At 42.0% G+C, this 23,205-nt stretch overlaps 1 protein-coding gene across 1 annotated transcript in view; it reads right to left on the bottom strand.

The window, feature by feature from the left end:
* Positions 1–10,378: 10,378 nt before the first annotated feature.
* Positions 10,379–23,205, bottom strand: part of LOC137417712 (uncharacterized) — a 152,625-nt gene continuing 139,798 nt past the window's right edge. The window contains exons 4-5 of the mRNA XM_078770534.1: positions 12,722–12,862; positions 10,379–12,587 (exon numbers count right to left, since the gene is read on the bottom strand). Of these exons, the coding sequence (XP_078626660.1) occupies positions 10,951–12,587; positions 12,722–12,862 (1,778 nt within the window). The 3' untranslated portion in view covers positions 10,379–10,950. The remainder of the gene's footprint in view (positions 12,588–12,721; positions 12,863–23,205) is intronic.

The following is a 23,205-nucleotide window of genomic DNA, read 5'->3' as shown; positions in this document are numbered from 1 at the left end:
ACTGTCAGGGCCAGGAATCTCACAAGTGCGCAACTGCTCAAGTCGTCCGTAACTCACTCGGGATCCAACTCACAACTCAACTCGACTCAACTCTGCGCACTCAACTCCAACTCGAATGACTAAATGGCGTTCGGCGCGCGTTCATCAATTGCCTGAAAAATGGCGTTCGGCCTCGATAGTAGATGCTGACCCGTGACGTCAGCATTGGCGCACTGCCAACCAATCAGTCTCCTCCACCGACTCGCCAGCTCACCCAGGTGCACGCCCACTGCTCCACTCACACTCGCGCTCCCTGCTCCTTATGTCATAGCACGTGCTATTCGAGGTGGATAGGCCTCTGAGGTGTAAATGGCGGCGGCCATTCGGTGGTGTCCTGGCCTGATTTCTTCCTAAGTCATGTCAGGGGGGAGGGGATTATTTAGTGTTGCACTGAGGATCCGTCGGAATGTCTATGTGGTGTGCGGTGCCAAAAGGGACAAAGGTTTGGCTAACCAGGGGAGGACACACAGGGGTGCTACTCCTTAATCCCTACACTACTTATCACTCGAACCTCCTGGTAGATTCACAATTATACATCTTAACTGACAAAACGCCGATACAGGAACTTATTACAAGGTAGTTTTCCTTACCGCCACCTCGAAGCATGTTACCTACTCAGATCTAACTGCTCTACATATTGCTCTACCACATCGACATAACAATATTATACATATATTCATCTGGATTTTGAGATATTCTTATATGTATAATTATTTTTCTCATAATCGGATACCAATAGGATTTGTTGACAATTTCTAAAAGAGTTTTATATTTCATAACTTTGAGAAGTTGATTTTTATTTCATATTTTCATCAGGTCTCTATTTGTGTGTAATAGTCTTCTTTACGAGACCAATTAAAATCATCTATGTCTTCCAAGTTCATTGAAAAGAACCAATTATACCCTAAATCAAACATATCATACGTTTATTTTTCATATATCCTCCCCAACTACAGACTTGGCATTTAATATGGAATTTTTTTCTTTTTCTTGACTTGGGTTTACTTTCTGAACTCAGTATATCAATCTGGTGAGTTTCTTTTACGCTTCGGTGATTTCTTTGTTGAAAGAACCATGTCACTGATTGTCTTTCGCAGCAAGAAGTCAATAACAGGATTATATCACAGGTGACGTGACAAAATGTAAGAACAGGTACATTTGACGATTGGCTTCACAATCGGGTATATAAGGGTTGTTGGTTCTGTATTAGTGGAAAACAACTGCTGCACGTCTACAAAAGTTATTGCCGCTTCCTCTGGAGATGGTCCGTCAACTTGACAATGCTGTTTGTCATGGAGTGGTGGCTTTACGAAATTCTGCCATGAAACAGCGTGCTATTGCTCGGCAGTATGGCATCACTCAAGGTCAGGTGTCAAAGATCCTGAAACGAAATGCTCAGAGGGGTGTCCCTACTCCAATACCGAGGCCAGGACGTCCACGCAGAACCACAAGGAGAGATGATCGCCAGCTGCATCGGTTAGTCTGCAATGGCCGTACCAAGTCAGCTAATCGGCTTCGGGCTGAGTGGCAGCAACTGACAAATGTGCCTGTATCCAGAAGGCTAGTTAACCAACGACTGGTTCAAGCAGGCTATCGTGCCAGGCGTCCCCTGAGAAAGCCACGCCTGACCAGACAACACAGCCAGCGCTGATTGCAGTGGGCCAGAGAGCACCTTCAATGGCAGCCAGGACACGGGAATCACGTGACCTTCAGTGACGAGTCTAGATTTCTGGTCTATCGTCAAGATGGCCGCGTCCAAGTGCGCAGACAAGTGCATGAAGCCCACAACGAAGATTGTATAGTGCCAAGATTACAAGCTGGAGGTGGTGGGGTGACCGTTTGGGCTGCTTTTCATGCAGGGGGCAAAACTGACCTGGTTGTTCTGAATGCAAACCTGAACCAGTTCAAGTACAGGGTCATTCTGGAAGAAACATTGCTTCCATTTGCTCGTGCAGCCTTTCGAGGAAACTTTGTCTTCCAAGATGACAATGCACGGCCTCATCGTGCTCGCATGATCCAACACTTTCTTGTTGACCGTGGTGTAGAGCATATGGAGTGGCCTGCCATGTCCCCGGATATGAATCCGATAGAGAACTTGTGGGCAGAATTAACGCGTCAAATCGACAACTTGGTCCAGCAGCCGACCTCTGTGCGTGAATTGCAGCAGACTATTGTCACTGCATGGCAAGCGATTCCTGTCCAAACTTTGGCAAATCTCGTGAACAGCATGCCTCGACGTGTACGTGCTCTCCTGAATGCTCGTGGGGGTTACACGAAGTACTGAACTGTAATTTTACTGTCCGTAATCCCAGTCATCATTTAGCTTTTGTTTTTGTTGAAATTTTTTTTGGCTAATGTGCAAAATAAAGAGATACTTCTGGAAAACGTACAGAAGTTTAACACAGTACTGTCCGTGAATTGAGTTCGATATCAGTTTACATCACTTTCAAGGATCAATTTATTTGCTTCGAAATGTCAAATGTGGTTTTTGTTTCTTTTAAAGGTCACATTAACAAAATCTAGAATAATTTCAACATAATTCCAATGAACTTTTGGTTCTAAGTCATCTTGAAAAGTAAGTTCACTCCCACAAAAAAAATATTCCATATTAAATGCCAAGTCTGTATATGTCCTTCTTTATGAAGTTTAATTGTAAGCAGATGGTTAATAAGAAATAAGAAATAATAAGGTTAATAAGAAAAGGTGTATGGTCTGGAGAACCAGGTGTTGTGGCTGTAAATTCTACTTGTTTGTTAAAGAGTGCTGTGGAATATTTTGTTAAATCACTGAATCTAACTAAGTCATTGTCATATGTGGGGCTTGGATAATTAATTGATTAATTTATAATTATTCTTCATATTAATATGTTTTGTTATATTATATTTTTGTCGTTTAGCCTGTGCCTTTTATAATAATTTGATAAATCAATATCCAACTCTCAGGATAATCCAATGATAGAACCATCTTTTCCAATAATTACATGATCAATAAGTCATTTTTTAAATGAGATTTATAATAATATCATAAAAATTTACATTGTTGTTGAGTTGAAATAATATGTATAAACATAATTGACCACAACATTTGGAATTAATGTCTTGGACTTGAAATGTTTGATAAACACCATTCTGTAAGAAGTTAATTACTTCAAGAGGGGGTGGAAGGCCATAACTACCGAAATAAAAAAAATTCCGACTATTAAGAATACAAACCCAATGAGACCCATTACCATCTTCTAAATTCATAATACTATTCTTTGTATTTTAAGACAGCTTTGTTAATTCATCTCTCATACAAATAATTACATGATCAATTTTTAGTTTTTTGCAATATTTTGCAAATTCTATATTTGATGTTGTATTCTTTCCAAATTGTTTAAACCATTTATCCATTTATTTAGAAGAAAGATGTAATCCATTACCCCTTTTAATTAGTTTTACACCTGCCTGTGAGATAGAAGAAAGCATATCTCCAACTAACTATCTCGCTTCATCAGGTAGGCTTTAAAGCTTTTCAGCAAAATCTACAATAACACCACTTCCACTAATTTGTTTCTCCAAATCCTTATTATGTCTTTCCAATTCTTTTTGAGCTTTTAGTTGTGCCTTCCTATCGTTAGCAGTTTTTACCACTGCTGAAATACCACCGGTCAAAGCCCCCGCCGCGCTTAAACCAGAAAATAAAGGAATGAGAAATGGAAGAAATCCTCCTCTGAAATTTTAAATGTCAGTGAACCCGCATCATTCAAGGTTTTCACCTGCTCACTTGTGAGAAAAACATCAAGTCTTATATCTCCTTTTCTCTGAATCGTTTTAACGTTAATTATACAAGGCTTTTGATTTTGAATACAAGATGTTCATTTATCATGATTGATTTGACTAACATAAACATCAGTTGATACTTTACTCATTTATTTATTATGAGAAAAAAATCAATGTGATATTAGTCATAACACCATTATCTGTATTAATCTGCAATTCAGTTTCTTCCAAAAGCAAACAATATGTATCAACCTCTTCACTCTCCCCTCTTTCAATGTAGAAAGATGTTTCCACTCTATTAGACTTTATAGTTTCCTTTTGAGAACTCAGGTCAATTGCGTAGAGTGTATAAAGTTTTTGAAACGCAACCATATCCAAAATGGGCTCTTGATTACAGTTGCTTTCACACACCTTTTGGTAAGACTTTGTAGGCTTCCGCATAATCATTTTTTTCCCAATCAATTTCCAATCTATCTTGCAGGTAAAATGGGCCATCAAGAGAAACCCGAAGTTGTTTCACCTTGGCATTATCACTCAGCGCATTATTCTTATCAGTACCTTCATCTCCATCTGGTTTCTTTAAAATGAGCAGTAGGTATCGTGGCTTTCCTTCCAGAACACCTAAATTCCAAGTGGAGGTCATGTGTTCCAGTTTAACATGTTGACATCTTCTTTTAAGGTATGATACATTCAGCGGTTTCTTTGAGTTAAGTCTTCTATCTTTCTTTCTCTCTCTCTCATCTCTTTGGTTTTAAGATTCGGAGTATATTCACTAATATACCAACCCATTTCATTCATAAAAAAATTATCACCAAAAGCATTAGCATCCCCAAATAGCAATCTATTTACATTATCATTCCTTTGTCGTTGAAATCGAATTTTAAGTCCATACACAAAACTTTATCATAATCTCAAAATCCAAATATACCCTTCAGGGGAACTGCTACGGTAAAACTATTCTCTGCTTTTGTATCATCGTTATACATTGTCTTTGTTTGATTATAACCAGGGTCTGCATTTGTTCCCGTTGACATATCAGATATAAAACCTTCAACAGCCCAGTAGTCGGAGAATGGGGGTTCTGGCTCACATAAAATTTGACATTGAAGTCAATGGGAAAAATTCAGGAAACGAATTGACTCCTACCCCCTCTTGAAAAATTACACCCATTTCTACCTCTTTTTAACTTATTAACTCCCCCATTTTTTATTATACTCATACAGAGACCCAACGAATATCTGATCATGTTTTATCTCCCTGATAAGATCCGTCCTTTTATCAGAGAAATCACCATCTAAAATATTGATAAATATTACATTAGAATTTAGCTCTCGGTTTAGGTATCGCTGTTGAGCCAATATGAAATGAAAAACTTATCATAATGACCTAATCTGACCCCATCCCGAACCACATATCATTTTGAGATTATAGAAAATTATTTTCCCATGAAGGACTCCAGTCCACATACCTTCAGTCTTTATTTCTTGACAACCGTCAAAGTTCTCAGTCCATTCAAGGATATTGCCTCCTCGAGCCTCCAACTTACCCGTATTTAAATTTATTCGCTTATTTCTTTTATCGACTCTTACCCCTCTTATTTTTTTCAATGAGACTTATTTGATATTTATCACATTCATGATGTTTTCTATTTAAATGCCAAGGTTGTTGATTTCTCCAATCTTTGGTTTGGTTATTGCTTGTTTCTATCATTTATATATTAGTAAAAAAGGCGGCGGCAACCCGTTAAAATTCCTTACCCACTCCCTCACCCCCCTTTTTATCTTATCACTTGTACTTTTCACTTATGTTTATCTTAATATAGCTTAACACTTATATTTATCACTTATATTTATCTTAACACTTATAACCATGAGGGAGACTATCAATTCCATTTTCTGAAATAAACCTCTTATCATCAAAAGCCCCAAGAGCGTTCTTATTTACCTCTTCTGAATATTATTGTTTATAACTTTTTATCGCATTCATTTTATTGAACTCTTCACCAAACTTTGCCAAACTACATCAAATTCATACAAGGGATCTGATCATCACTCTGTTGCTGACAGGCACACATTGATGTGCACCTCAACTCTGAATAGCGACATTTGCAGTGTCGAGTCTTGCATTGCTTCTGGCATGCACAACAAATCATCTCGAGGCAACTTTATGGGATTGGACTCGGTGACATCAGAATCGGCTCTCATCCTGAATCACCACGTTTCCATCCCATTTCCACAGGTGCAGGAAGGTCAGGTTTTTTGTTTTTGTTTTTGTTTTTGTATACAAGATCGAGGCTCGTGAAAGAGCGAACATTAATCACACAAAAAGACAAACCGACACACAAAACACAAAATAATGGGAGCGGTAAACAATATGGGGAGAGAGGGGGAAGGACACAAACACAACATTTGAGAGCAAGGAGATCGAGAGAACTGTGGGAGGGAGAGGGCTTGGGGTGGCGGTGGGAGAGGTATAAAATATATCGACAAGTTGGAATTTCAAAAAAGTGTATCTGGGGTGAAAATTAGCGGGCGTAGAAAAGATCAAGGTTTTGGATGGAGGAAGATAAGAGATTGTGGTGAACAGCTGTTTTAAAGACCTGGAGGGAGGAGTGGGATTGAAGGGAGTGGGGGAGTTTGTTCCAGAGTTGGGAGAAATGGGGAATGAAAGATTGAAGGCGAGCAGAGAGCCTAGGTTTTGGCAGTTTAACTATAAGAAGGTTGCTGGCAGATCTTGTGTGACCTGTAGGAATATTTGGGGGACAGAGCACAGAGAGAGCTGGGGGACCAAGGCCGGAGAGGAGTCGGTAGAAGACAGAAGGGCGACCAACCTGCCTGTGGTGAGTGAGTGAAAGGCCCTCGGAGTTAGCTTCATCGCAGGAGATTCCAATGATTCTGAAAGCTTTGGTTTCAACAGCGTGAAGCCGAATGGCAAAATGAGCATTTCTCCATACCATGGCTTGATAGTATACTCACATCAAATGGAAATTAAGAGCATCACTTGTCGGTGACATTGCTTCTGGTTTACCTGTCTTGGAGAACAACATATGTCTTGCTGAATCAACAGAGGTTGTTCTGTGCACATTATATATTCTGCAGACGAACGTTTCTGCAGATTTGATTGTCTCCTCTGTGAGTTCACCAATGCCCAAGTTATTCAGCAGTTTATGGTGCACTTTGAAGACTTTCCATGATGTTTGCTTGGTGTGATTTGCAAAATAGGAGGTGGTGTGACACCCAGTTAATGCGTGAAATGGTAGCAGTGCTGTGGACAAACTTCTCGGTAGATTGTTTAGATTAGATTACCACATAGAGCTGCATGTATATACATGATATATGAATGCTTTACCCAAGAATGTGTCCAAAAATGGCAATTTGGCGGCTATTTTGTTTATGCTAATTAGAAGGTCAAAAACTCTAAATTCGGCTTGGGAAGCGCGTTAGTCGAATGCAACAAACCCTTATTATGTTAAGAAGTGAGGTTTCCAACCTTTACCCAAAAGTGCACCCAACATTCACATTTATCAGAAATCCGTCTTGTCTGTTAGTAGCTAGACCGCCACTCAGTAGAGCGCATACTCGTGCCGTGGGTGGCCGCTGCTGAGCCCTATCTTCCAATAGTAACAAATCCTTCAAAAAATTCCTGGATCCGGAATAATATCCTGAGCTTCACCAAAAACTAATCAATTATTCCTTATCCCAAGGGCAATCATCCCACCAATTTTCATCCAAATCTGTCCAGAAATTTTCCAGATATCTTGTTCAGAAACACACACGGATGGACACGATCGAATGCATTACTCCCTAGCGGGAGTAATTATCGAGCTGCCTGCTGCGTAGGTCTCTTATCTTGTATAATGAGGTTTAATAATCAAGCACTTAGTAACATGGAGATCGCCCATTGGCCCAAGGGATGGAGGGGTGCAACTGTTCGACGTTTGTTATGTAATTACGTCGATCAAATATAGATATCTCACGGTGTACAATGAACAATGTTCAATGAATGAACAATGAACGGAGCAAAGTACAGAGATATCCTGAATGAAAACCTGAAACAGAGCACCCAGGACCTCAGACTATGTTATGTCAAAGGAGACGAGATCAAGGAAGACTTTCTGTTCTGCAAGCCTCTCACAACAACGATGAAAGCAGCTGACATGAAGAAGCTCGTGGACAACTTCTTCAGAAGCAACGGCCTCTCGTGGGACATGGTGTCTGCAGTTTGCTCTGACGGAGCTGCAGCCATTCTGGGATGCAAATCCGGTTTTGGAGAACTGGTGAAGGCCGATGCACCATACATCATCGTCACACACTGCGTCCTGCACAGACACGCACTGGCATCAAAGACCCTGCCTCGAAAACTGGCCAATGTTCTGAAAATCGTCGTTGAAACTGTGAATTACGTGCGAAGCCATGCTCTGAATCATCGCATCTTCAAAGAGCTGTGCAATGAAATCGGCTCTGAATTCGAAGTCCTTCTCTACCACTCTGACGTTCGATGGTTATCACGAGGGAAGGTAATGAGCCGTGTTTTTGCCTTGCGTGTAGAATTAGCCCTGTTTTTGCGAGAACACCAGCATTGCCATGCAACGCACTTCCAAGAGTCAGAGTTCATCCTCACCTTGGCGAACTTGGCTGACATCTTCAACACACTCAATCATCTCAATTGCCAGATGCAGGGCGGTGGAGTGAATGTCATCGAATCTGAAGAAAAGCTGAGCGCTTTCCGAAAGAAGTTACCATTGTGGAGGCGGCAAACAGAGAACGACAACTTCGTGAACTTTTCGGTACTGGACGAGTGCGTGAGCGGGATGGAAGATGAGTCTGAAGTTGGAGGCACTGCTGTACCGGGGGAGCTGAAGCAAGCGATTGCCATGCACTTGGATGAGCTGGGAAAGTCATTGGACGGTTACTTCCCCGACCAAGAGCAATACCCAGCATGGGTGTGGCAGCCGTTTACTTTTGACGTGGCAATGGCAGTTGTCAATGACCAATACCTCGACGACCTCATCGAACTTCAGCAGAGCCAAACTGAACAACAACTCTTCGGCACAACAACGCTCACAATGTTTTGGTGCCGCCAAATGGAAGAGTATCCTCACATCGCTAAAATTGCCCTTGAGCTCCTCACGCCGTTCTTTACAACGTATCTCTGCGAGCATGCGTTTTCGAAACTGGTGGACATTAAAACAAAGATAAGGAGCAGGCTTGCATGCGAAAATGATTTGAGGGTGGCCCTTGCCAAAACAAAACCACGCATTTCCCAGATCGCCTCCTAAAAAGAGGAACAGAAAACGCATTAAGATGTAATTCTTCTTAATTTTTGGGTCATATTTTAGGGGTTCCGCGAGTGTTCGGTGGGTTTCTTTAGGGTTCGGCGCCTTTAGAAAGGTTAAGAACCACTGTCCTAGGACCTAACGGATGTCGTCACGAGGCGAGGAGAAACACGAACTACACAAACATCGCCATTGTCCAAACTGTTTATTCATGCATGCGCAGCTGCAACATAGCAATACATCACAAAGCTCGTTTTTCGCTCACCTAGACTTTAGTCCGGTCGGTAAATGTATCGATCGAGCAGTGTCCATAGGTAAGTGAGCGAGTGACAGAGAGTGTGTATGTATGTGTGTGTGTAAGACAGTCAGAGAGTTGTGTGAGTCAGTCGGTGAGTTGTGTGTGTCAGTCAGTGAGTTGTGTGTCAGTCAGTGAGTTGTGTGTGTGCCTGTCAGTGAGTTGTGTGTGTCAGTCAGTGAGTTGTGTGTGTCAGTCAATGAGTTGTGTGTGTCAGTCAGTGAGTTGTGTGAGTCAGTCTGAGTTGTGTGGGTCAGTCAGCGAGTCAGTCATTGAGTGAGTCATTGAGTGAGTCAGTGAGTGATTGAGTGATTGTGTCAGTCAGTGAATGTGTGTGTGTGTATGTGACTGAGTGAGACAGTCAGTCAGGGAGTGATGTGATGATGGATTCGATAACCTTGCTGATGATTGGGGTCAGTCAGGGAGTGATGTGATGATGGATTCCATGACCTTGCTGATTATTGGGGGAAGTCAGGGAGTGATGTGATGGATTCCATGACCTTGCTGATGATTGGGAGCAGTCTGATTGGTCTGTCGTTGCAGGGATCTGGTTTTTAATTTTGTTTTTTGTTTTTAAATAATTCTTACCTCTTGGTCTGGCCAGTGGCCACATCGACTTCGACTTGAATCTCAACTTTGGGGTTCGTTGGAGGGGGGGGGGGGGGGGGTGGTGGTGGGGGAGAGTTTTGTTACCCTCTTCCTTTCTTTAGAAGTCTGTGTTCAAAGGTATTCCCTCCATTAACAATGCATTACCATTGATGTTGAGAAAAATGTGGTGGAAACAATCTGTGTGGCCTTTCTTCCACGTTAGGACCTGTATAACCGAGGTGCTTGGCAGCAATCAGTGATGGCATGAAGTGCAGTCTTGCCATGATGGTAAATGTTGTGCAAGGTTTTCAACTGGTCAGATCAGGATTACTTCGAGGGATATACACACTCCAAACTCTTCTTTGACTGATAATTGACCATAATGTGCCATTACATATTCACAATAACACAGACGGTGCATTTGTGCTTTGAGGACCTCTCTTTATTGTGAAACTCTTCACAAATTCAAGTTTCATGAAAAACATAGGCAGGAGTCTTCTTCTGATAAACGATTTTACAACAAGGGTATTCTGGCTAATATCACACGTGGCAATGAAACATGTACTTCAGCTAAGATTGAGTAAAAATTGATGTTCAAACTGCCATGGCAAGATCCCATCTGAGCATAACCATAAAGGGACAAAAAAAACAACTAAATCAATGAGAAAACAAAATTCCTAAACATTTGTCACAATCAAAAAAGAACCAAAAAGAAAAAAAAGGAAGTTCTCCCAGATCCTTTTTCAGTAAAGGATCATTATTCATGAACTGGTTTATGAAACTTCATTCTCATAGCTTTGTTCCAAGGGCTTGTTTTAGAATCCCCACTGACCCTCTGACAGCCTCCACTGAAGTTTATTTGTTGTCATATTCCCTGGAATACTTTATTAGTACTGTTCGGCTTTTCTTGATCATCCAGATTCTCTGTTGCTCCAACTATCACTGATACATATTCAGGTTTCTTCAATTCCGAAATCCTATTCACCTAATTTTTAATATCCCGGTTTTTCAGATTTCAGCTCTCCTGTATGGATCTTCATATGTGATTTCAAATTGCCTTTTTGAAAGAAACGTTTATCACATATCAAGCATTTGAGAGGATGCTCTCCTGTATGGATCGTCATATGCGATTTCAAGCTGACGTTATGAGAGAAACCTTTGTCGCATATCGAGCATTTATATGGACGTTCTCCTGTATGGATCCTCATATGTGATTTCAAATTGCCTTTTTGAAAGAAACCTTTATCACATATCAAGCATTTGAGAGGATGCTCTCCTGTATGGATCGTCATATGTGATTTCAAGCTGACGTTATGAGAGAAACCTTTGTCGCATATCGAGCATTTATATGGACGTTCTCCTGTATGGATCCTCATATGTGATTTCAATTCGCCACTTTGAGAGAAACCTTTATCACATATCGAGCATTTGTAAGGTCGCTCTCCTGTATGGATCCTCATATGTGCTTTCAAATTGCCTTTTTGAAAGAAATCTTTATCGCATATCGAGCATTTGAGAGGATTCTCTCCTGTATGGATCATCATATGTGATTTCAAACTGCCTTTTTGAGAGAATCCTTTATCACATATCGAGCATTTGTGAGGTTGATCTCCTGTGTGGATCCTCACATGTAATTTCAAATTGCCTTTGCGACTGAAACCTTTGTCGCATATCGAGCATTTGTGGGGTCGCTCTCCTGTATGGATCCTCATATGTGATTTCAAACTGCCTTTTTGAGAGAAACCTTTATCACATATCGAGCATTTGTGAGGTTGATCTCCTGTGTGTAACCTCACATGTAATTTCAAATAGACCTTGTGAGAGAAACCTTCATCACATATCAGGCATTTGTGAGGTTGCTCTCCTGAATGGATCCTCATATGTAATTTTAAACTGCCTTTGTGAGAGAAACCTTTATCACATATCGGGCATTTGTGAGGTTGCTCTCCTGTATGGATCCTCATATGTAATTTAAAACTGCCTTTGTGAGAGAAACCTTTATCACATATTGAGCATTTGTGGGGTCGCTCTCCTGTATGGATCCTCACGTGTAATTTCAAACTGTTGCTATGAGAGAAACCTTTGTCACATATCGGGCATTTGTGCGGTCGCTCTCCTGTATGGATCCTCATATGTGATTTCAAATTGCCTTTCAGAGAGAAACCTTTATCACATATCGAGCATTTGTGCGGTCGCTCTCCTGTATGGATCCTCAAATGTGATCTCAAATTGCTGCTTTGAGAGAAACCTTTATCACATATTGAGCATTTGTGAGGACGCTCTCCTGTATGGATCTTCATATGTTTATTCAAATTGATTTTTGTTAAGAAACCTTTATCATAGACAGAGCAATTGTGAGGGTGTTTTCCAGTGTGGATCCTCATGTGTATTTTGATGATACTCTTTGAAGCAAAATCCATTCTGCATACATTACACTTATAACGTATTCGCCTTTCTTGCACCTTTTTGTGTTTGTTTAATTTAATATAAATATTGGTGTTGCGAGGCCCAGACTTGTATTTTATAGGAAGTGGGTCTTGATTTCGTGATTGTTTCTTCAAAAAAGGCTTCTTCTTTACTGTCAAGCTGTGACTGGACCACATTTGTCCCATTTTACTTCTGGATTGTTCTACAGAAACAAAGAACACATTTTATTTTTTGTCAAAATCAAAATGAAAATATTTAACACTTTTCAGAAAATTTTCGATTTTCTCAACACAAAGGATTTGTTAATTTTTGTGAAATTTTTACGTTTCCACTCACCAGTTGCAAAAGAGGAAGCACTTCCGTTTGTCATGTGAATATCATCTGAACCTTCCTTTGCTGAAGCACATTTTGAATCTTCTGTGACAGATGAATCGTTGTTGTGTTGTCTGCCTTCCATATTTACAGGATGGACATCACCTGTATACAAATCAGCATCAGTCTTTTGCAGGTAAATGAGATTGAGAACTATCTTTAGAGTTCATCGATCATGTTACGCCATGGATTGTGCACTTCAATTTAAATATAATAATGAAGTTAAACATTGTTAAAAACAAAAATTCCGGATGTTAAACACTATTGAAACAGTCTTCTACATGACCCTGATACACCACCCTATTTAACATGTCGAAGTACTGCTAAACTGGAGGATCGTGGAAGTAAAAATAAGGCGATTTGTGTTCAACAGTGTTTGTGTTTAATTCAATTTAAATAAAATAAAGATTGTAAAATGAATCAAAATAAATTTCTGGAATTTACTGGTGGTAAAAATTTCTCAAAATATCCTTTCACACAGCTCGGAACAAGTGTGTATCGACCCTCAGCAGAGCCAGGAAATAATATCGCTCCACTCTCAAGACTGAACTCTCAAACTTGTCTCCCTCCTCCAAGTCCTGGTGGCATCTGGACAAATATGTTTATCGTGTAGTTCCCCTCCAATTCCCTCCATTTCCTGAAATTACTACACACATGACACTGCACATGAAAAAGCTGAATGTCTCAACTCTGTGTTTGCCTTAAAATCTTGTGTCATAAAACCATCTCTCTCTGTACCCACCTAAATCAGTCGTACCCAGCTGCTCCTGGACTCTGTGTCCTTCTTTACCGACAAGGTAGAGAAGTTTCTGTCAAACCTCGACTCTGATTCCGCAACTGGACCAGGCAGCATCACCCCACAGGTCCCAAAATACTGCTCTACCGTGCTGTCACACCCTCTCTCTGTACTCTTCACCCTCTCTTTTACTCAAGGTCATCTGCCATATACTGGGAAATCAGACAACATTACCGCTTTACACAAAAAATGTGCAAAACCAGATTCCTGCAACTACAGACCAATCAGCCTACTCCCAATCCATATTCGCTTCTGATATGAAATCCTTCCTCTTTTCCAATGGCTTGATCTCTGATCATCATTTTGGATTCAGACCAGACCACTCTACTATGGAGATGCTGCTTCTGCTGTCTCAAGAATGGATGGAGGTCCTCAATGCTAAACAGGAATTAAGAGCCGTCTTCCCTTGACATATGTCGTGCCTTCGATACGGTCAGGCACGCCGCCCTTCTTACGAAACTCTCCTCTTATGGTATCTATGAAAATCTTCACACATGGCGTGGACTTCCTCTCCAGTCAAAGTCAACGTCTCGCTCTGAATGGAATTCTTTCATCTCCCCTTCCTGTCCAGGCTTGAATGCCTCGAGGCAGTGTTCTCCGCCCTGTGCATTTTCTTGTCTTCATTAATGATCTCTCCAACTCGCTGGAAAATCCTCTCTATCTTTTTGCTGATGACTCCACCCTCTGCCGCTCCATATTACAACCCTGAGATTGGCAAGCAGCAGCCTTTTCACTCTCTGCAGACTGGATAAAATCACAAACTGGTCAAACAAGTTGAACATGTCATTCTATCCTGACAAATCTCACACCCTCACTATTTCTCTTCGTAAAGACGGTTTGGAAAACCCGCTGTCACTCAAGCTTTTGGGTCTGACTGTCTGCCATGCTTTTTTTTTTTGATTTTTTTTTTTTTTTGTATACTGAATCGAGGCTCGTGAAAGAGCTAACATTTACTTCACAAACAAATCAACCAGACAAACAAAATATATAAAAAGAGGGAGTGGAAGACAAGATGGGGAGAGAAGGGGAAGCACACAAACACAACATTGGAGAGCAGGGAGATGTGTGGGAGGGAGAGGGCTTGGTGGGAGGGAGAGGGCTTGGTGGGAGGGAGAGGGCTTGGGGGGAGGAGGCGTGGGAAGGGTGGGGGGGGGGTGGGAGAAGTATAAAACACAAGGACCTTTATGGTATCTATGAGTTGGGACTTCCAGGACAGAAGTTGGTATTTCAAAAAAGTGGAATTGGGGTGAAATTAGCGGGGGTAGAAAAGATCAAGGTTTTGCATGGGGGAAGATAAGAGATGGTGGTGGACAGCTGTTTTAAAGACCTGGAGGGTGGAGTGGGATTGAAGAGAGTGAGGGAGTTTGTTCCAGAGGCGGGAGAAAAGAAGAATGAAGGAGTGAAGGTGAGCAGAGAGTCTTGATTTTGGCAGTTTAACCATAAGAGGGTTGCAGGCAGATCTTGTTCGACCTGCAGGAATATTTGTGGGACAGAGCCCAGAGAGAGCTGGGGGGCAAGGCCAGAGAGGAGTCGGTAGAAGACGGAAAGACCACCAACCTGCCTGTGGTGAGTGAGTGAGAGGCCCTTGGAGTTAGCTTCATCGCGGGAGATTCCAATGATTCTGAATGCTTTGGTTTCAACAGCATGAAGACGAGCTAGGTGTGAGGCAGGAGCACCAGCCCAGAGGGGAGAGCAGTATTCCATTGAGCTGTGGATGAAAGCCTTGTATGTGGTGAGGAGCTCAGGTGTGCCAAGGAAGGACTTCACACGACGGATGATGCCCAATCGGCGACTGGCTTTGGAGGCCAGATTTGAAATGTGGTTTTCCCAGGAAGGATCATGGCAGATAGTGAGACCCAAAAGCTTGAGTGACAGAACTTCTTGGAGAGGATTATTCAGAAAGTGGATGGGAGGGTTGTCCAGTCGTTCTTTTCGGAGAGACATCTTAAGAGTGTGAGATTTGTCAGGATTGAAAGACATGTTCCACTTGTTTGCCCAGTCTGTGATTTTGTCCAGGTATGCAGAGAGTGAGGAGGCTGCAGACTGCCGATCTGAGGGATGACGAATGGAGCGACAGAGAGTAGAGTCATCAGCAAAGAGATAGAGAGGATTTTCAAGAGAGTCAGAGAGATCATTGATGAAGACCAGAAAAAGCACAGGGCCCAGAACACTGCCTTGGGGAACTCCAGCCTGAACGGGAAGAGGAGATGAGAGAAACCCATTCAGGGCCACATGTTGACTATGACTAGAGAGGAAGTCTGCCAGGCATGCGTGGAGATTTCCATGGATACCAAAAGAGGAGAGTTTGGTGAGCAGAGCAGGGTGCCAGACCGTATCGAAGGCACGTGATATGTCGAGGGAGACAGCTCTAATTTCCTGTTTGGAATTGAGGACCTCCATCCATTGTTGAGAAAGCAGAAGCAGCATGTCCAGAGTAGAGTGACCAGGTCTGAAACCAAATTGATGATCAGAGATCAAGCCATTGGAGAAGAGGAAAGATTTCATATCTGAAGCAATGATGGATTCCATGACTTTGCTGATAATTGGGAGAAGGCTGATTGGTCTGTAGATGCTGAGATCTGTTTTTGCACCTTTTTTGTGCAAAGCGGTGATGTTGGCAGATTTCCAAGCAGATGGCAGATGACCTTGAGCAAAAGAGAGGGTGAAGAGTACAGAGAGAGGGAGTGAAAGAGCAGAAGAACCGGATTTTAGGACCCGTGGGCTGATGCCGTCTGGTCCAGTTGCAGAATCAGAGTCGAGGGTTGACAGAAACTTTTCCACCTTGTCAGGAGGAAAGGACACAGAGACCAGGAGCAGCTGGGTACGACTGGGTATGGTGGGTACAGAGAGGGATGGGTTTGCGACACAAGATTTCGAGGCAAACACAGAGTTGAAGCATTCAGCTTTTTCACGAGCGGAGTCAGCCGTGTGGCCATTTGAATTGAGGGAGGGGTTGGAGGGGGAACAAACACCAGAAACAGATTTGACCAGACGCCACCAGGATTTGGAAGAGAGAGACAGATAAGAGAGTTCAGTGCTGAGAATGGAGAGATATTGTTTCCTGGCTCTCCTGAGGGTGGACACACACTTGCTTCGGGCTTTGTGAAAGGAAGTGAGATTTCCTTCCGTTGGATTTGCTTTCCAGGAGACGAAAGCAAGCTGGTTCTGGGCAATAGCATTATTACTCAGGAATAATAATGGGGCACAATCTTTACTGGGAAAACCACATTTCCAAGCTGGCCTCGAAAGGCAGCCGCCGACTGTGCATCTTCTGTTGTGCGATGCCCTTTCTTGGCACTACTGAGCTTCTCACCACATACAAGGCTTTCATCTACAGCTTAATGGAGTTCTGCTCTCTCTCTCTCTCCTCTGGGCTGATGCTCCTGCCTCATACTTCATGCTGTAGAAAACAAAGCTGTTAGTATCATTGGTATCTCCCACGATGAAGCCGATTCTGAGGGATTTTCACTTTCGCACTGCAGGCAGGTTGGTGGTCTTTCTGTCTTCCAATGGTTCCTCTCTGGCCTAGCGCCCCCTACCCTGTCTGTGCTCTGTCCCCCAAATATTCCTTGAGGAGGCACAAGATCTGCCAACAACCCTCTTCTGGTGAAACTTTCAAATGCAAGACTCTCTTGCTCACCATCACTCTTTAATTCCTCTTTTCTCACGCCTTTGGAACAAACACCCACACTCTCTTCAATCCCACTCCTACCTCGAGGTCTTCAAAAGCAGCTGTTCACCACCATCCCTTGTTTTCCCCCATCCAAATCCTTGATCTTGTCTACCTCCGTCAATACACCCCAAATCCACCTTTTTCAAATTCTGACTTCTTTCCTGAAAGTCAAAGTCATGTCCATTTGTTTTATACCATTTTATCCCCACTCCCCAACCCCTCCACAAATCTACTAATGTCACTGTTCTCTACTATTGTTGTGCATATGTACTTTCCTCTCTCTCCCCCTCTCGTCTCCCGCTCCCTTTATTATATATTTTGTGTGTTAGCTATTACACGAGCCTCAACTTTGTATTAAAAAAAAAATGAAAAAAATAATATTGAATGGCACTCAGCAGCACATCCTTTTGACTTCAAAAGTAGTTGGTGGTTGAATTCAGTTCGCTGATAGGAAAATCTTCTTCAAATTTCAAGTGAATTGGATGACAATTGAGGATTTTAGAAATTCGAATAAGTCGTGGACCTTATCGCCGATGCTGATCTGAAAAATAGTTGGCGGTTGAATTCAGTTCGCCGATATGAAAATCCTATTCAAATTTCAAGTCAATCATATGAAAATTGAGGATTTTAGAAATTTGAAGAATATGGTTGACCTTTGGCATTTGTTGATCTTACAACCTATGTTGACATAAAAATAGGTGGAGGTTGAATTCATTCAGCAAATATGAAAATCCTCTTCAAATTTCAAGTCAATCATATGAAAATTGAGGATTTTAGAAATTTGAATTGTTGACCTTTTGGCCGATGTTGATGTCAAACATTGTTGATGGTTGAATTCAGTTAGCTGATATGTGAATCCTATTCAAGTTTCAAGTCAATCGGATGAAAACTGAGGATTCTAGGAAAAAAAAGTGGTTGACCTTTGGCCTATTTTGACCTTTTAACATCAAAAATAAAGACGATTCTTTCAGATCACCAACTCTACCGTTTGGTGGTTTCATGAAGATCGGTTGAAAACTGTGACCTGTAGACGAGTATAAGTGAGCAGACAGACAAACACACAAACCGGAGTGATCAATATACTTGTCAAAAAAGGATTTTTTGCCAAGTAACAAATAGACAGACAGACAAGGGTGAAAACAAAACCTCCACCAACCTTCGGTGGAGGAAGTAAGGATACCTGTTTTCAGTAACTCGTTCAGGAACTCAAGTCAAAGCTGAGATGAACCGAGTCAGGTCATGTGACATGGCAAAGTTAAATGCACTGACACCATGAGGATCTGTGCTGTGAGAGAATCCATTTATCTATTTATTATACCATTGAGCGGAACCATGAGTGCACGATGGCTAGTGGCATGAGCGATCGGTGAGGCAAAACATCCTGTCTATCTGTTAGCACACACTAAATCAAGCCATTTAAGGAAATTAAACAAAAACAGACAGGATGGAAAACCACATACCAAAGAACAGGTACGTATTTAGAAGCACACAAGATTCAATAATAATGGGGCACAAATTTACAAGCACATCAAACAATAACCAAACATCAAGAAAGGCACAAAAGAGTAGATCTTATCTTACCCATAGCACTTATTTCCCACTGAGGTATTCTTACTTATTTATTTGTACAAAAGACATGGCTCCAACAGAACAATTAAGGAAAAAATATAGAGAGGAAGTAAAGCGCATAAAGAGGTTGGGCAAAGTATATGGTAGACCTCTGACTCATCCTCGGCACGCGTCGATGTTCATGTGCCAATCCCGCAATGGGAAGAGAAACAAGGAAAAAGGGAGGGGTAATGAGAGCAGAATGTGGTGAGTTTTAATGAGAACAGTGTGTGGAAAGTAGCTTTAGTCTTTAGAGGAAGATAGGGAAGAGCGAATGAATAGTTAATGGGACGTTGTTATTGTTGTATCAAGGGTTTTATGGCCGGCCTTGTCAAAAAAAAAAACATCGGGAAAAGCCACAGGAGGCAATCACAAACTGGGGGGAAACTAACTTTAATCCCTACCGAGTTCACATAGCTTCACCCCCCATGTGAAGACGCAAAAACAATCTTAAGCTCCAGTTTCCTTACTTAATACATCGGGGTGCCTCCTACGCATCCACGGTCCATGCGACACCTATACAATTCTGCCTCGACGATGGTATTTCATCCCATACCCCCACAAACGTAACACTATCAACTCACTCTTCTCTGTGCATGTGCGGTCGTTAAAAATTCACAGCCAAAGAACTGTTTATTTACGGATTCATGTTCCGATTCGGGTTCAAAATATAATATTAAATTTAAATAAGTTGTCCACATTTGTAGACAGACAGACAGACAGACGTGAACCAATTGCTTAACCCCACTTGTCACTTTTAGTTTGCGAGGTAATTAAACAGCTACCTGCAAGCACAACATAGGAATCCAAAAAGCCTTTTGTGTCGAAGACACAAGAAATGCCAATATTATGGACTGTGTGTTCCAATTTACAGCAACCCTGGCTGACATCACTGTTAAACTGAGATTTTTGCCCATAACTTTCATCCCATCTGAAGGTACCACAAACACTTGAGGATTCCAAGAAGAAAAAAAAAGTGGTTGACCTTTGGCCAATTTTGACCTTCTAAAATAAAAAATAAAGAGGATTCTGTCAGAACCAGTCAGAGCCAGGTTAGGTCAGGTAGGGCAGCCCATCGCCACGCCCACTTTCTGCCGGTACTCCACAGACCTCCAAGCCACCGTCCCCCAAACAGCACGTTGCCCAGCCCATTCCCATCTCCTTGAGATACTGATCAACCGACTGCAATCACAAGGCATGTGGTCAGCCCTCGGGCTCGCACATCTCAGTGACAACATGTGGAACCATTAATATCACTGCCAAGGTAAGTGAATCTCGATGTGATCTCAATATCCTCACCACAGACAGGTACAGACCGGATAGTCGTATCCAAGATGTCATTGAAAGCCTGGATCATATATATAGTCCATGGGCCAGAGGGGCCTACCGTGCACCCCCTTCCCCCCCCCCCCCATGATCCTCCCCAATGTGCATAATTATGATGTGATGTCTCCTTAGATGGGGAAAAAATATTTTGGTCGATGTTTTCTTTTGGCATTTTGGGAGACATGTCAAAATGTCCCTTATTTAATATATCGACGATTTCTTGAAGTATGCTAATTACTTGCACCTTCGTTATGTTGTATCTCAATAATTATAAGCTCAAATATTACTGAATTTGGCATGTCATTGCTTTTGATTATGTTTAACAATCTGACAAAGTTTTACTTACGTCATGTTTTGATTTCATGTTTATTAAGTCATCTCAGCATACATTGAAATACATCATATCTGCCGTTTCTTTTTCTTTCTTTCTTCTCTTCTCTTCTCTTCTTCGTGTGTCTGTGTGTCCGTGTGTCTGTCTCTGTCTCTGTCTCTGTCTCTCTCTCTCTCTCTCTCTCTCTCTCGAATGAACACAGATAATCAAAAGAAGGATTGTGTTAAATTTTGCTTTTATTAACATCCAGTCTTCAAATAACTGTTTGAAATATTAACATGATACACCAATATGCTAATTAACCCAGTTGCACATGTAAAAGTATCACAAACACATATTTCAGTTTATACAGATGTTGTTTGTGTAATCCTTGATGACATCACATGACGTCAGCATGCTGAAAAACATCATACATTCTGTAGTTAACCCACATAAAAGGGATTTATTTGTTTTTGTTCTGGTTAGAACAAGTATTGATGTTGCAGTCGGAAATAAATAGCATACAGTATCAACAACACACATATAACAATTAATTTATTCATAAGCAAACATGCAAATCAACTTGATAACTATTACTCCATGTATTCCAAAAATAATTAACAAGTTGGTCGTGACGTTACATTGGACTATTCACTTGTTTCAAAGAATTAAAGACAACCGTGATCATGCCTTCATAAAGAATACTGTCCTGTCCGTAGCCGATAAAGACCGGCCTCGGACGGATATCCGATCGAGCTTAACAGTCCGGTGCGCTCAGTAAAAATATAGCGGAGAATACACGGGGAGGGCAAAGAGCTTACCTTCACGGGTCCCACCGGACTCTTTCGAATCGGCGATGATTAATTCAAGCTGACACATGATTTAAAATGTACAAAAATACCGAATTTAATGAAGAAATGCCGGTAACAGAATAATACACGGCAAAACTAAAATTCATAAATGGGATGTCCCCACACAGACTCGTATACCACACAAGGGGAAAAACAACTGGTGAAAATAAATGTGTGTGTGTGGGCACTTAGCTCTGAGCGTCTCCTGAACCCAGTCGGGAATCGTCCAGGCCCCAAGCACGGCACAGGCCATGGCGGGAAGTAGGCCTCAGCGCGCTCTCGTTCACACACCGCCGCAGCACAGGGTGCCGAGTCCGCCGCTTCCCAAAGCACAAACGAGCCAATGGAAGGACAATGCGGCCACTCAGCCGATCGCCCGGACCAAGAAGAAAGAATGCACGAGCAGGGACCGTCTGCAGGAACTCAGTACACCCCTGGCGACAACCGTGACTGTTCACTATCAACGTCCCAACTCAAGACCTCGTCCCAATGCAAGAGGAGGGAAAATGTCGGAACACGACCATTCGACACCAAACTCACAGCCAAGAGCCCGTAACTTCGACCGTTCGTTGAGACTGTCCCACCGCAAGAGAACAAATATCGACTGTTCACTTCCAGATCCAGAAACCGAGAGAGAAAATGAGCCACCGTTCTCTATGGAATCCAGAACGAGAAGAGAATAATAAGCGACCTTTTGCTATAAAAACCAGGACGAGAAGAGAAAATGTCGGTCCTCTCACTCCTTTGTACTCAAGGCTCTGACGTCATCTTGCGCCGCCCGTGCCTGCTCCACCAATCCAATAGTCCCATATTAGCAGTCCTTGCTCGAACCAATTCCGGACCAATCCCTGCTCTTTGGGGGCGTGGCCCCACAGACCTGCCTGCTTGATGTGGCGATGTCGCGGCTGGCAGCACCCGCGGTATTGTTCCATCTCTTGCTTCCAGTTACTTTTATTCAGTGTTATTAATGCGTGATTTCTTAGCTTTGTGTGTGTGTGTGTGTGTGTGTGTGTGTGTGTGTGTGCATTGTCATAAAGAACAGAGGAAAAATAACAGAGGCAATTACATATAGGGGATTAATCACCCATAATCCCTAACTAATTAGCACAACTGCACCCCTCATGATGGGAACAAAGATACACATACATGACATACGGTCTACCGGATCTATACTTGTGGTACATGGTGGATCTTCTTCTTTATCGTGACATTCGGAGCATGGTAATCTATACACTTCTACCTGGCTCTAAGGCCGTGAGTAGATAATAAATGTTGTTCCTGGGACACCCCAAAATCTCCATTCACTAACATGTAAATTTTCCTCTCACCCTCACTTTCCCTCATTTCCCCCTTAACACCTCTATTTCTGCCACCCTGATCTTTACAAACCTTTTGGCCTTTTGACATACCAGCTATAGCACCTATCCTTAATGTTGTTCATTAGACCACTCAATGATCCTACGAATATTTGTTCCCTCTCACTCTCTTAATATCATTGATCTCTAGTGGACCACTCAAACATCGATCCTACAAATATTTGTTTATGTGTGGGAAATAATTTAATTCTCCTACAACTCTCATCACCATCTAATAAATTAACAAAATATATGTTTGAGTTTGGTTCTTTATCAAGATATTTTAACTGAGCTAAGATAAAATGGTAAACCTCCCTCAATGTTCTTGTTTGAGTGCCTCCAGTGCCACACACTTTTTGGTAGGCTCTGCCCACTTTTTGTTAAGCTCCGCCCACTTTTGCCAAACCCCACCCACTTTGTTAAGTCACACCCACTTTATAAACTCTCAACATTGTATCATTTCCAGTTAAGACACGCCCAGGTTTGCCCAGGGAATTTCCACAGGAAATGACACACACCCAGCCCTTTT

This window comes from Myxine glutinosa, chromosome 1 (genome assembly GCF_964187855.1).
Source record: "Myxine glutinosa chromosome 1, kmMyxGlut1.1, whole genome shotgun sequence".
NCBI lineage: Eukaryota > Metazoa > Chordata > Myxini > Myxiniformes > Myxinidae > Myxine > Myxine glutinosa.
The sequence above is the reverse complement of the archived record's forward strand: the minus strand, read 5'-3'. Positions and strand labels throughout refer to the sequence as shown.